Raw genomic sequence first — 13796 nt, forward strand, 5'->3', positions numbered from 1 at the left:
TCCTTTTCCACGCATTCATTCTCTCAATCTCCTACCTACAACTCCCCCCTGCCTTCACTTCTTTACCAACTCCCTGCTGGACCCACAGGTTTTTTTCACCTCCTTCATTCTTCTGAGACCATTCTCCTCAAGGTCACCATTCATTCAATCATTCATTCAATCATATTTATTGAGCACTTACTATGGGCAGAGCACTGTACTAAGCACTTGGGAAAGTATAATACAGCAATAAAGAGAGAATCCCTGCCCACAACAAGCTCACAGTCTAGGGGGGGGGGGGGAGACAGACAACAATATAAGTAAACAGACATCAATATAAATAAATAAAATTACCCACCAATGACCTCCTCGTAGCCAAATCCAGGTCAAGTCTACATTGTCCTAATCCTCCTTGATTACTCTGCTGCCCTTGAACATTTGACCACCCACTTCTCCTTCAAATGCTATCAGCGGTTGGTTTTGCTCACTTATTTTTCCTCCTAGTTCTCAGACTGCTCCTTCATTTCTTTCGCTAACTTCATTCCCATCTTCCATCTCCTCCTAACCAAGGGGGATTTGCAAGACTGTGCTGGCTCTCCTTTTCTCATCTTATGTTCACACTCTTGGGAAATTATTCTGATTGACTTCAACTACCACCTCTATGCAGACAACTCCCCAATCGACCTCTTTAGTCCTGGCCTTTCTCCTCTAACTGCATATCTTCTCTAGCCTCCAGGACATCTCCGCTTGGGTAGCCCACCAGCAACCCCAACCCAACATTGGGAAAATTTAACTTCTCATCTTCCTTCTCACCTCTTTCATTTCCATGCATTAATACACCAATACATTGGCATCCTCCTTGTGACTGCAACCTTGAATGTCATAGAGAAGCAGTGTGGCTCAGTGGAAAGAGCACAAGCTTTGGAGTCAGAGGACAGGTGTTCAAATCCTGGCTCCTCCAATTGTCTGCTGTGTGACTTTGGGCATGTCACTTAACTTCTCTGGGCATCAATTACCTCATCTGTAAAATGGGGATTAAGACTGTGAGCCCCCTGAGGGACAACCTGATCACCTTGTAACCTCCCAAGCACTTAGAACAGTGCTTTGCACATAGTAAGCACTTAATAAATGCCATCATTATTATTATTGTTATTATCCTCAACTCGTCACTCTCAATCAGATCTTGTGTCCAATCAACTACTTAATCCTGCTGATTATTCCTACAAAATATTCTGAGGAGCCATCATCTTTTAAAAAATGATATTTGTTGAGCAATTACTATGTGCCAGGGACTGTACTAACCATTGGAGTACATACAATACAATCAGGTTGGACACAGCCCTGTCCCACATAGGACTCATAGTCTTAATTGCATGGCTCAGTGGAAAGAGCCCGGGCTTTGGAGTCAGAGGTAGTGGGTTCAAATCCCGGCTCCGCCACTTGTCAGCTGTGTGACTTTGGGCAAGTCACTTCACTTCTCTGGGCCTCAGTTCCCTCATCTGTAAAATGGGGAATAAGACTGTGAGCTCCATGTGGGACAACCTGATCACCCTGTTTCCCCCCAGCGCTTAGAACAGTGCTTTGCACATAGTAAGTCCTTAACAAATACCATTATTATTATTATTAATCCCCATTTTACAGATGAGGTAACTGAAGCCCAGAGAAATTAAGTGATTTGCCCAACATTACTCAGCAGACAAGTGGCAGAGTCAGAATTAGAACCCAGGTCCTCCTACTTCAAGGCCTGTGCTATTTCCACTAGGCCATGCTTCTCCAAAAAGTCACACAGTGATTTAAGCACTTGTCATATCATGGCTAGACTATTAGTACAACTAGAGCACAACAAGAGTTGATGGTACTTATCTGGGCACTTAATAATGATAATAATGATAATAATGGTATTTAATAATAATAATACTGGCATTTGTTAAGCGCTTACTATGTGCAAAGCACTGTTCTAAGCTCTGGGGAGGATACAAGGTGATCAGGTTGTCCCATGTGTGTCTCACAGTCTTAAACCCCATTTTACAGATGAGGTCACTGAGGCACAGAGAAGTCAAGTGACTTGCCCAAAGTCACACAGCTGACAATTGGCAGAGCTGGGATTTGAACCCATGACCTCTGACTCACAAGCCCGTGCTCTTTCCATTGAGCCACACTTCTTCCCTAATTGCTTCTCTATTTGTAAGCACATATTATGCGCCAGGCACTGTACTAAGCACTGGGAAGGATTCATTCATTCATTTATTCAATCATATTTATTGAGTGCTTACTGTGTGCAGAGCACTGTACTAAGTGCTTGGGAAGTACAAGTTGGCAATATATAGAGACGGTCCCTATCCAACAGTGGGCTCACAGTCTAGAAGGGGGAGACAGAGAACAAAACAAAACATATTAACAAAATAAAATAAATAGAATAAATATGCACAAATAAAATAAATAAATAAATAGAGTAATAAATACGTACAAACATATATACATATATACAGGTGCTGTGGGGAGGGGAAGGAGGTAAGGCGGGGGGATGGGGAGGGGGAGGAGGGGGAGGATACAAGGCAAATCAAGTTGGACACAGTTTCAGCCCCATGTAGGGCTCACAGTCTCAATCCCCATTTTACAAATGAGGTCACTGAGGCCCAGGGAATTGAAGCGACTTGCCCAAGGTCACACAGCAGACAGGTGGCGGAGCTGGGATTAGAACCTTCTGGCTCCTAGGTCCGTGCTTTATTCTCTACGCCAAGCCGCTTCTTACTGTGTGCAGAACATTACTAAGTGCTTATAGGAGTATAGTACAACAGAGCTGGTAAACACAGTCCCTCCCCACAACAAGCTTACAGTCTAGAAGGGGAGGCAGACATTAATATACATAAATAATTCATAATATATAATTTACAGATCTGTACATAATTGCTGTGGGTCTGAGGATGGAGTGAATATCAAATGCCAAGAGATCACAGATCGAAGTGCATAGGCAACACAGCAGGGAGAGGGAGCTGGGGAAGAGACAGCTTAATCAGGGAAGGCCTCTTGAAGGAGATATGAAGTTAATAAGGCTTTGAAAGTGGGGAGAGTGGTGGTCTGGGCATACATGGAGGGGGAGGGAGGGCCAGGTTATGGGGAGGACATAGGAAAGGGGTTGGCAGCAAGATAGATGAGAACAGGGCACAGTGAGTAAGCTGGCAATAAAGGAACAGAGTGTGCAGGCTGGGCTGTAGTAGGAGATCAGTGAGGAAAGGGCAAGCTGAATAAGTATTGTAAAGCTGATGGTAAGGAGTTTCTGTCATACATACATACGTGGAAGGACAACTAACTACTGGAGGTTCTTGAGGAAGAGGAGACATGGATTAAATGTTTTTGTTTTTTTAAATGATTAGTGGGTAGAGACAGGAGGCAGGGAAATCAACAAGGAAGCAGATAAAGTAGTAAAGGTGGGATAGGACAGGTGGTTGGATCAGCAGAATAGCAATTTGAAGGAGAGGAAAGGGCAGATTTTTCTGAAAACGTGAAGGTAGAACCAACAGGATTTGGGGAAAGATTGAAACGTGGCTTAAAATGAGAAAGATGAGTTGATGGTAATGCCATGGTTATGGGCTTGTGAGATAGGGAGAAAAGTGGTATTGTCTACAGTGATGGGAAAGATGGGGAGGACAGGGTTTGGGTGGGAAAATAAGGAGTTCTGTTTTGGACATGTTTAGTTTGATGTGTCAGTGGGACATCCAGGTGGAGCTGTCTGGAAGCCAGAAAGAAATGTGAGACTTTGCGGGTCAGGACTGACTGGAGATGTAGATTTGGGAATCATCCAAAGAGATGGTAGTTGAAGCCATGGGAGCTAAAGCGTTCTTCAAGAGACTGGGTGAAGGTGGAGAAAGCCATGGGAGGGAGGGGCTCCATGCGTTCTCCAAGAAACTGGATGAAGGTGGAGAATAGAAGGGGACTCAGAGCTGAGCCTCGAGAGGCCCCTAGGAGGCAGAGGAGGAGCCAGCAAAAGAGACTGAAGAGTGGTCAGAGAGATATGCTTTGCAAACAGTAAGTGCTAAATAAATACAATTGAATGAATAAGAGGAAAACCAAGAGAGGTCAGTGTCAGTGAAGGCTAGGCTGGATAAAGCTTCAAGGTGATCCACAGTATTGAAAGCAGCTGAATTACAGGCCATCAGAATTGTTGAGAAGGAGGTCTTTTGTTACCTTTAGAGAGGGCTGTTCCCATGGAGTGAAGGGGATGGAAACCAGACTGGAGGGGATCAAGGAAAGACTTGGAGAAGAAGCAGAGACAGTGGGTGTAGACAACTCTCTCATGAAATTTGGTGAGGAATGGTAGGAGGAAGATGGAGTGAAAAGTGTAAGTCATAGGGACAAAGGATTTTTTTTTAGAATACGAAATAGGTAAACATGTTCAAAAGCAGTGGGGAAGAAGCCATAGAAAAGTGAACTGTTGAAAATGACAAGGGAAGAAGGGAGGGTGCAAGTTTTTCGATAAGGTATAAAGTGATGGGAGTAGAAGCATGGATTGAGAGGATACATTTTGAGGGCAGGCGAAAAATCTCTTCTTGAGATACTGCAGGGAATAGTGGGGAGTTGAAGAGAGTGGAGAAGGAAGAGGGGGATTGGAAGGGAAAACTTAAAGGAGCTCACACCTGATAGTCTCAGTTTTGTTAATGAAGTATGTGGCCAGATCATTAGGGGAAAGAGATGGTGGGGGCAAGAGGGACACAAGGTTTGAGGAAGAAGTTAAATATCTCGAACAGCTGGAGGTGGCAATGGATAAGGATGTGAATTAGGAAGGAGAAGTAATGTTGTCAGGCAGAGGAGAGGGCAAAATTGAAACAGGTAAGAATGAATTTAAAGGACAAAGTCAGACAGATGTCTAGATTTCCACAAACTGTGCTCTGCAGCTCAAGCACAGGAACTGAGGAAGAGTACTATGGGCAGATTAGTGGTGCAAGTTTGACGAAGGGAAGAGGGCTGAGGGAGTTGAGTTCAGTAGAGAGGGTAGTGTTGGAGGTCTCGATTTCTGAATTGAGATGGTAGTTTTTGTTGTTTTTTTTAAATAATATTTGTTAAGTGCTTCCTATGTGCCAAATATTGTTCTAAGCACTGGGCACTGTTCTAAAATCCAGTTCTGGGCACTGGATTCCAAGTGAGACAAGATCACTTTACAATGTAGGAGAGAATCAAAGATTGGAAGTCTCTGTGTGGGAAAAGGACAGATTTGCAGTGGGGTGAGTGTATGAGAAAGAGAGTAGGTCTGCTGATAAAGGAATTTTGGAGCTGGAGAGAGTAGAGATTCTACATCCAAGTTATTTACAAAACAAAGAGCCCCTAGCTGCTAGGGGCTGAAAGTGTTCCTTCTCATACATTTGCAAGATCCTACCATCAATCACCACAGAAACCCCAGTCTAAAACACAACGAAGTTGAAATCCTTCAGACTTTCTAACCTAACTTTATCTTCTCAAACGTCTCCTTCTAATCATTCCATCCATGTCCTCCTTTCCCATCACTGCTAAAAAGATCTTTCTCCTTTTGCACCACACCCCTTTGGCTCACTCTCATTCAACACCTCTCCACTCCCTACAGCCCTAGACAAATGCAGCCTGTGGAATCTCTGCTCCATCCTGAAAAAAATCCTTCATTCTTGACCTGTTCCTGACTCAATCACTCTCTTCTTCTGTCTCTCCCACTGCTCTCTCCCAAAGCAGCGTGGCTCAGTGGAAAGAGCCCGGGCTTTGGAGTCAGAGGTCTTGGGTTCAAATCCCAGCTCTGCCAATTGTCAGCTCTGTGACTTTGGGCAAGTCACTTAACTTCTCTGTGCCTCAGTTCCCTCATCTGTAAAATGGGGGATTAAGACTGTGAGCCCCCTGTGGGACAACTTGATCACCTTGTAACCTCCCCAGTGCTTAGAACAGTGTTTTGCACATAGTAAGTGCTTAATAAATGCTATTATTATTATCTCATTTTCTTCCACTCACTAACACTCAGTGGGACAGGGGAGGAGTCAACCTGTTTCTTGCCCCCCACTAATGCCACTTTCACACAATCCCATCACTTCTATTCCCTTTCATTCTTCTTTGAAGCCCACATCGTTCATCTCTATCATCCATTCTATGTTGAGAAGCGGCATGGCCCAATGGAAAGAGTACAGGCCTGCGAGTCAGAGGACACTAATTCATGCTCCACCACTTGTCTACTATGTGACCTGGGCAAGTAACCTCTGTGTCTCAGTTCCTTGCAAAATAGGGATTCAATACTGTTCTTCCTCTTCCTTAAACTGTGAGCCCCATGTGGGACCTGATGATCTTATATCTACCCCATTTATTATTTTTATTAGTAGTAGTAGTAACAATAATAACATTTGCTAAGCACTTACTAATATGCCAGGCACTGGACTGAGTGTTGGGGTGAATACAAGCAAAATAAGTTGGACACATTATATTAATATCTGTCTCTCCCTCTAGATTGTGAGCTCGCTGTGGGCAGGCATGTATCTGTTTTTATATTATACTCTCCCAAGTGCTTAGTACAGTGCTTTGCACACAGTAGCACTCAACAAATGATTGAATGAACATAGTTCCCATCCCATGTGGGGCTCACGGTCTCAATCACCATTTTATAGATGAAGTAACTGAGGCCCATCTTGCAGACAAGTAGTGGAGCCAGGATTAGAACTCATGACCTTCAGACTCCCAGGTCCATGCTCTATTCACTACTCGATGCTAGAACAGGGCTTGACACAGAGTAAGTGCTTATCAAATACCATAAGAAAATACAGTGCTCTGCACACTGTAAGCACTCATTAAATATCACTGGTAGATTGACTGACTGATCAGCCTTCTTGCTAGCCTCCCTCTCCTTCAGTCCATTCTCCTTACAGCTGCCTGGATCATTATCCTGAAACATCGCTCAGCATTCACCTTCTCTTTCCTCAAAACCTTCCAAAGGTTGGCTATTTCCCTCTGACTCAAAACAAAAAACTTCTTACACTTGGTTTCCAGGCTCTCAACCAACTTTTTCCCCCTCTAGACTTTAATCTCCTTATGGGCAGGGACCACATCTTCCAACTCGTATTGTAGTCTCCCAAGTTTTTAGTACAGTGCTCTGCACACAGTAAGTGATCAATAAATACCTCTGATTGATTCACTGACTGATAAATATCAGATCTCCTTTCCCAGCACCTCCCCAGCTCACATTCTTTGCTCTGTCCCAGCCCATCTCCTAACTTTACCCTGCTCTCATCATGTCTACCACTCATTCATGCTGTTCCACTGGCCTAGAACCCTCCTCACTCCTCAAACCTGCCAGACCTCAGGTCTTCCCATCTTCAAAGCCCTTCAGATTTAACATTTAATTTATTTATCCAGCCATTTTCAGACATCATTCTGCTAGGGTTAAGCTATCACTCAGGCACAGCCAAAGCCTTCCTTCTTCACTTAATTCTCCCCCTGGAAACCAAAACCAACATTTGCAGGACTCTGTAGAAAAAGTCACAAGCCCCATATCCAACCATCCTTTAGCCTGTACCCACCCCAGAGCTTAGTACAGAGCTTGGCACATAGAAAATACCATTAGAAAACCCCCACAAACATTATAAAATATAATGGAAAATATGATTCGGATAGCCGTGCTACTCAGCTATTAGTGAAACAGAATTTTATAAAAAGGGAAATTAATTCCAGTAAATTCTTAGAGATACATGGAAATCTTAATATTAATTATCCAGTTTAACTGGATTTTTGCAATGTATACTATTTCTTTTGGGGAAATTTATTAATAATCAGCTAATAAAAATAATAATGTGGTTTTTATTAAGTGCTTACTCTGTGCCAAGCACTGTACCATGTACTGGGGTAGATACCAGATTACCAGAGCTGAAAGACTCCCTATCCCACACAAGGCTCACAATCTAAGTGGGAGGGAGACGAAGCACTTAATCTCCCTTTTTCAGATGAGTTAACTAACACAAAGAAAAGGTAAGTTACTTGTCCAGGGTCACCCAGCAGGCAAGCAATGAAGTAGGATTAGAACCCAGGTCCTCTGACACCCAGGCCCGCACTCTTTCCATGATGCCATGCTACTTCATTAATTCCAAAATTCATGAAAATCTTGGGAGAATCCAACCATGGTGTGAGGATGCTTGGAAAGAAATGATGGTTGGACAACAGCAGGTTTTCAGGTAGAGGACTTTCATACTCTCCACGAACATGGTCATGTTCGTAGTATGTATGGGAAAATTAAATTGTGAGTGAAAGGCTCTTTGTGTAAACATACTCCTAATTTATAGGAGAGTGCTTTGTTCCACATTTTATACTAGGGAATTATTTCACTTAGGCCTCTTTCTGATGGGTTCTTAGAAGTATATGTGAAACTAGAGAGCTATTAAGGGGCCCGCTAAATTTTCAAGTCTTTGAAATCCTAAAAAATGGAAACTGAAGCATGTTTGAAAAAACTGAATTCCAATGTGATATGGTCATATCTTGAAGGAGCCAATACCATTTTCATGTTGTGACTCCATATGGTTTTTTAATATAACAAAAATCCAAATTTTTCCCTTAATAAAACTCCCAGACTAGAGTTTAGTGTACATAGAAAATGGTAGGGAGAAACGCAGATCTAAAAGGTTTAGAGTTCTCAAAATGGAAAAATTTTATCATTGTAAAGATGTAGCCTGCCTTTAAACCAAGCTATTTGCTTTTATCAAAGGGAAAGAAATTCCTCACTCTCTTTCCTTTAATTCAGCAACTCTTAAATAGAAGAGTAAATAGAGCCTACATTAAAAAAGAGATTCAGAGTGACTCCTGGACACAGAGCTATTGATGCTGCCATGCCGTTCCTTCCCCAACAGAAGTTTTCCGAAAACATTGGAAGAATGCCCACAAAGAAATATCTTACCAATAGTCATAGCTCTCATCCCAGTTGTCAAAATGCACCAGGAACCGATTGTCTACCATATCTGTTACCGTAGCAACACAGATGAACGTAGGATTCTTTTTATCTACAGCTTCAAGCTTCATCCCAACTCGAAATCCCGATGGAATCACGGTCTACACAAACACAGAGATTTAATTAAAGATAAATACTCATCATAAAACTAAACCCTCCTCTGGCTCCCCCACTCCCACCCCCACCACCAGACCTCACACTAGTGCATATGTATAATTTTCAAATGCTCTCCTGGTCCCTCTGCAAAGCAGCAGCCCAAAGAAGTGTTAAAGAAAGATGCCTTGTTGCAAAAATGAACTCAAATATCTAGGTCTCCAAGATGAGAAACATGCAATACCACAAAATAACTTTAACAGTGCTTAATCCATCAACAGGGCCACATTATTTGATCTATAACAGCAACAGTATCTGGCCAGACCAAAAAAAAAAAAAAGGAATGACATTTGTTCTAATCCCAGGGACTGAACAGGTTACCAAACTATGCCCAGCTATGCAACACTTTGAATGGGTACAAAACTTGTATTTCTCCTTTGCAACAGTTATCACATTTTATCCATAAATAGTTCTGTAAGGTCAAGAGAGAAAGGCATTATCATCCCCATTTTACAAATGAGGAAACTGGGGAACAGCAAGTTACATCAGTTGGTTTGGGCAATGGTCATCCAGTGGCAGTGACGGAACCAGAACTGAGGCCTCCTGACCCCCTACCAATGTTCTTTCCACTAGACTCACAGAACCTGGGACATGGACAGAAAAAAAATATAATAGCAGGCAAGCACTTTTAAAGAGAAGAAATGAACACTTTCTTTCCAAATGGCATAACGGCAATTATAGAGCTCCAGGTGGCTAACTTTTCTGTCAGTGTTACACTTGCTTACTGAAAATGGCAATCAGGGACCCTATCTCACTTCAATTAGGGGCACCATATTCCCTTAAAGAAGTATGGATGTGAGCAGGCAGGCAACACAGGAACTAAAGCCCTCGGTGAGACGGGAAACACAGTGTCTCGGTCTGAGTTGTCCTGGTCAACCGAGTCAAAGGAGGGCAAGATGTTAATTAGGCAGGATGGATATTAACTGACAGAAAAGATCACAGACTACAGCAGAGACCACTTCCACTGGTACCACTGGTACTTGCCCATGTGGATACCTGTCATTTAAGAGATTCTCTCAGTGAAAGTATAAATTCAGTTTTTCGCCCATCGTAAGACTGCAGGACTACTTTGCCGTTGAACACACTTCAGAGATCCTGGTCCCAAAACTTGATGATGGCAGATTCAAAACTAAAGGAGATATTCCCTCAAGTTGTGGGTAGCAAGTGTATGAAATGCGTTCTTCCCACTAAAAGTTGTATCAGGTAGGATGACCAATTTATGAATAAGTGGCCTTACTAGCGGGAGTTAAGGATGCGGACGGAAAAGTTAGGAATGTTAAGTGGTACATTCCTAACCAATACGATGGCTAGCAAGGAGGGCAAAAGAAAGACTATCAGCCATGCCATCTCAGGACATTCCTTGGAAAGAACTGTTCCTTCAAGCATCCCATTGCCATTGTTCATTCATTCATTTAATCGTATTTATTGAGTGCTCACTGTGTGCAAAGCACTGTACAAAGTGCTTGGGAGAGTACGATACAACAACAAACCCTATCAGACAGAATACTGGATGGACCACCATTCTGACCCAATTATTGTATATTTTACGATCTTATGGGAGTGATGCAAAAGGGATGACAAGGTAGGGTAATGGACAGGTTTCACACAGAATATGGTAGCTGCCTGGAAACGGGAACAAACTGAGAAAGACAGGTAGATTCCAGCTCTGAATGAGCCATATTGCTACTATTTTTTCTGGATTGAAAAGTACTGGAAAGTATGTTTCTAGTAAAGACTGGAACAAATATAAGTCACTGCCTCTAAGGTGCTGTGTATGTGCCACACTGATAAATGAAAGTACCCTTAATTTAATGAGAAGGTCAAAAGACACTTGGATGATGAACCAACAGGATACTTAACAAAGCAAACAATGATGTCCTACATGGGGATTTCAAGTTCTTATTTCCAAGGAGGCAGAAATTTAAGCAGTACGAATTCTCAGAATCCCCACCACCACTTAAGTTCAACTCTTCCTACATACCACCCTGCTAGCCTTCTTCAGAAGCAGTACATTACCAAGACTTGGGGAGAGGGACTTACTGTGTTTTGGTTTTCAAAGAGTGACTTGGGAGCGGCTTGAGCTTTGCATGTCTTCAGGTAGGCCTGCCAATTAAATTCCTCTTCTTTATAGCCTAAAAACACACACACACATGTGCGCACACACATACACACAGAGATTACACATATACCTTATCCGAATGGTGCTCAAGATGGTCTACATTTGACTACCAATAAAACATCTGCTCCACCTTCCACTTTGATGTTTTCAAATCACCTGACTGGGTTGTTGTTGGGGGGGATTTCTCTAACGGAAGATTAAATATACCACAGTTTGGTTGGCCAGGGCTTCATAAAAGGCAAGTGACAAAGACCTAACTCAGCTGGAGGGTTTACTCAGTCACACGCACTGAGCTGCCAAGGCTGGACTAACAAATTCCTCCTCCAGCTGTCACAGTGAAGAGCAGGACGTTGAAAGAGGGGTTTAAGGCACAAAATAGGCTGAACTTCCTTATGGCGTGGTTCCCCAGTGTTTCCACACCTACCGCAGGGGCATGCAGGGGGCTGCTGACTGTAATCACATCAGCCTTCAAAGACAACTAGGAGCCACAGCAGTCAAAAGGACAGCCACTTCCACAAATCAACTAAAGGCCTGTAGACTGTATTTCACTCACTCCTGCTGCCAGAAGGAGAGGAAGTGAGCAAACGGACATATATTTTACATGGGTTTATTTTGTCTTCAAGACCAAGTCTTGATTAGGTAGTACGATAGGAGTATTTTGGAAGGAGCTAGTGCTAGGTTGAATTCAAACAGAAGGATTGTGGGGTAAGAGGGGAAATAATAAAGAGAAGAGAGAAGGAGGGTGCAGAGAACGGGTAGCGGATCTGATTCAGCATAGGGCTTGAACCAGAAAAAAATGTCTGAAGATTCAGGATAAATCTGATTTATGTTGATGAGGCTTTCTCCAGTGCTCCCTGTTTTTTCCTCCTTCTCTCTGCCCTGATTCTTTTTAAGATTAGCCCTTGTACTTCTTTGCCTTCCTTTCTTTGTACCTGAAGAGGGCTTAAAACTTGCTCTCAGAGTTGGGCATTCCAGTAGCCATAGCCACATTTTGCTTGCAAGACAGAAGCACTGCAGCCTATTGGAAAGAGCATGGACCTAGGATTCAGAGGACCTGGGTTCTAATCCTGATTCTGCCTGTCCTGTGACCTTGGACAAGTCACTCTTTGAGCCTCAGTTCCTCATCAGTGAAACAGGGATTACAAACCTGTATGCCCTTCTACTTACACTGTGAGCCCCTTGTGGAACAGGGGCTGTGTCTAATCTGATTAACAGATTAACTACTCCAATGCTTAGAACAGTGCTTGACCCACAGTAAGCACTTAATAAATACCATAACTAGTAAGACAGAAGTGATGGCAATTTCCCTTGCTTACTGCCTGCAATAAGAGAAACCAAAGGACCAGAAGGCCACTGTCCTTCATGGCAAGTGAACAGCAGGTCACATAGGCTACTCCCAGAAGCTGGGCCAGCCAAAATTATCAGCAAGTTCAAGAGGGGTATGGATAAATTCAAGGATGAGCGATACATAGTGGGCTTCTACAGGGAAAAGCTGGAGATGTTAGATGGCACATCTAGTGGATAGAGCACGTGCCTGGGAGTCAGAAGGTCATGCGCTCTAACCCTGGCTCTGCCAATTGTCTGGTTTGGCCTTGTCTCTGTGCCTCATTTACCTCGTCTGAAAAATGTGGACTGACTGTGAGCCCTATGTGGGACAGGGACTATGTCCAACCTGATTTGCCTGTATCCACCCCAGCACTTAGTACAGTGCCTGGCATACAAAAAATGCTTAAAAATACAGCAATTATTATTATTATTAATAATAATAACCATAAGTTTGGCTGTCCCAAGACAACGACTGCCCTCCAATCAGCCCAGTTCCAACACTGAATGCTGGGTTACATGAGTTATTGTTGCAACGAGGGATGGCACTGCTGATGCTCTGGGCATGTTACTCCCCTCCTCAAAAATCTCCAGTGGCTACCAATCAACCTACGCATCAGGCAAAAACTCCTCACCCTCGGCTTCAAGGCTCTCCATCACCTTGCCCCCTCCTACCTCACCCCCCTTCTCTCCTTCTACAGCCCAGCCCGCACCCTCCACTCCTCTGCCGCTAATCTCCTCAGCGTGCCTCGTTCTCACCTGTCCCACCGTCGACCCCCGGCCCACGTCATTCCCCTGGCCTGGAATGCCCTCCTTCCGCACATCTGCCAAGCTAGCTCTCTTCCTCCCTTCAATGCCCTACTGATAGCCCACCTCCTCCAGGAGACATTCCCAGACTGAGCCCCCTTCTTCCTCTCCCCCTCCTCCCCCCCCCCCATTCCCCCTGCCTTACCTCCTTTCCCTCCCCACGGCACCTGTATGTATACTCTATTTATTTATTTATTTATTTTATTTGTACATATTTATTCTATTTATTTTATTTTATTAATATGTTTCGTTTTGCTGTCTGTCTCCCCCTTCTAGACTGTGAGCCCACTGCTGGGTAGGGACCGTCTCTATATGTTGCCAACTTGTACTTCCCAAGCGCTTAGTACAGTGCTCTGCACACAGTAAGCGCTCAATAAAAATGACTGACTGAATGAATGAATGAATGATGACCTGATGGCTTGCGGTTCTGTTGTTCAGAAATCCCCTGGCTTACCCAAGTGAACTGGACTGTTCCTCCCT

The 13796-nt window shown here is 43.5% G+C and overlaps 1 protein-coding gene across 1 annotated transcript in view; it reads right to left on the bottom strand.

The window, feature by feature from the left end:
* L3MBTL3 (L3MBTL histone methyl-lysine binding protein 3) overlaps window positions 1-13796 on the bottom strand; it is a 158896-nt gene that overhangs the window by 68025 nt on the left and 77075 nt on the right. The window contains exons 10-11 of the mRNA XM_038771269.1: window positions 11108-11199; window positions 8864-9015 (exon numbers count right to left, since the gene is read on the bottom strand). Of these exons, the coding sequence (XP_038627197.1) occupies window positions 8864-9015; window positions 11108-11199 (244 nt within the window). The remainder of the gene's footprint in view (window positions 1-8863; window positions 9016-11107; window positions 11200-13796) is intronic.

The sequence above is a fragment of the Tachyglossus aculeatus genome, chromosome 2 (assembly GCF_015852505.1).
Source record: "Tachyglossus aculeatus isolate mTacAcu1 chromosome 2, mTacAcu1.pri, whole genome shotgun sequence".
NCBI classification, from domain to species: domain Eukaryota; kingdom Metazoa; phylum Chordata; class Mammalia; order Monotremata; family Tachyglossidae; genus Tachyglossus; species Tachyglossus aculeatus.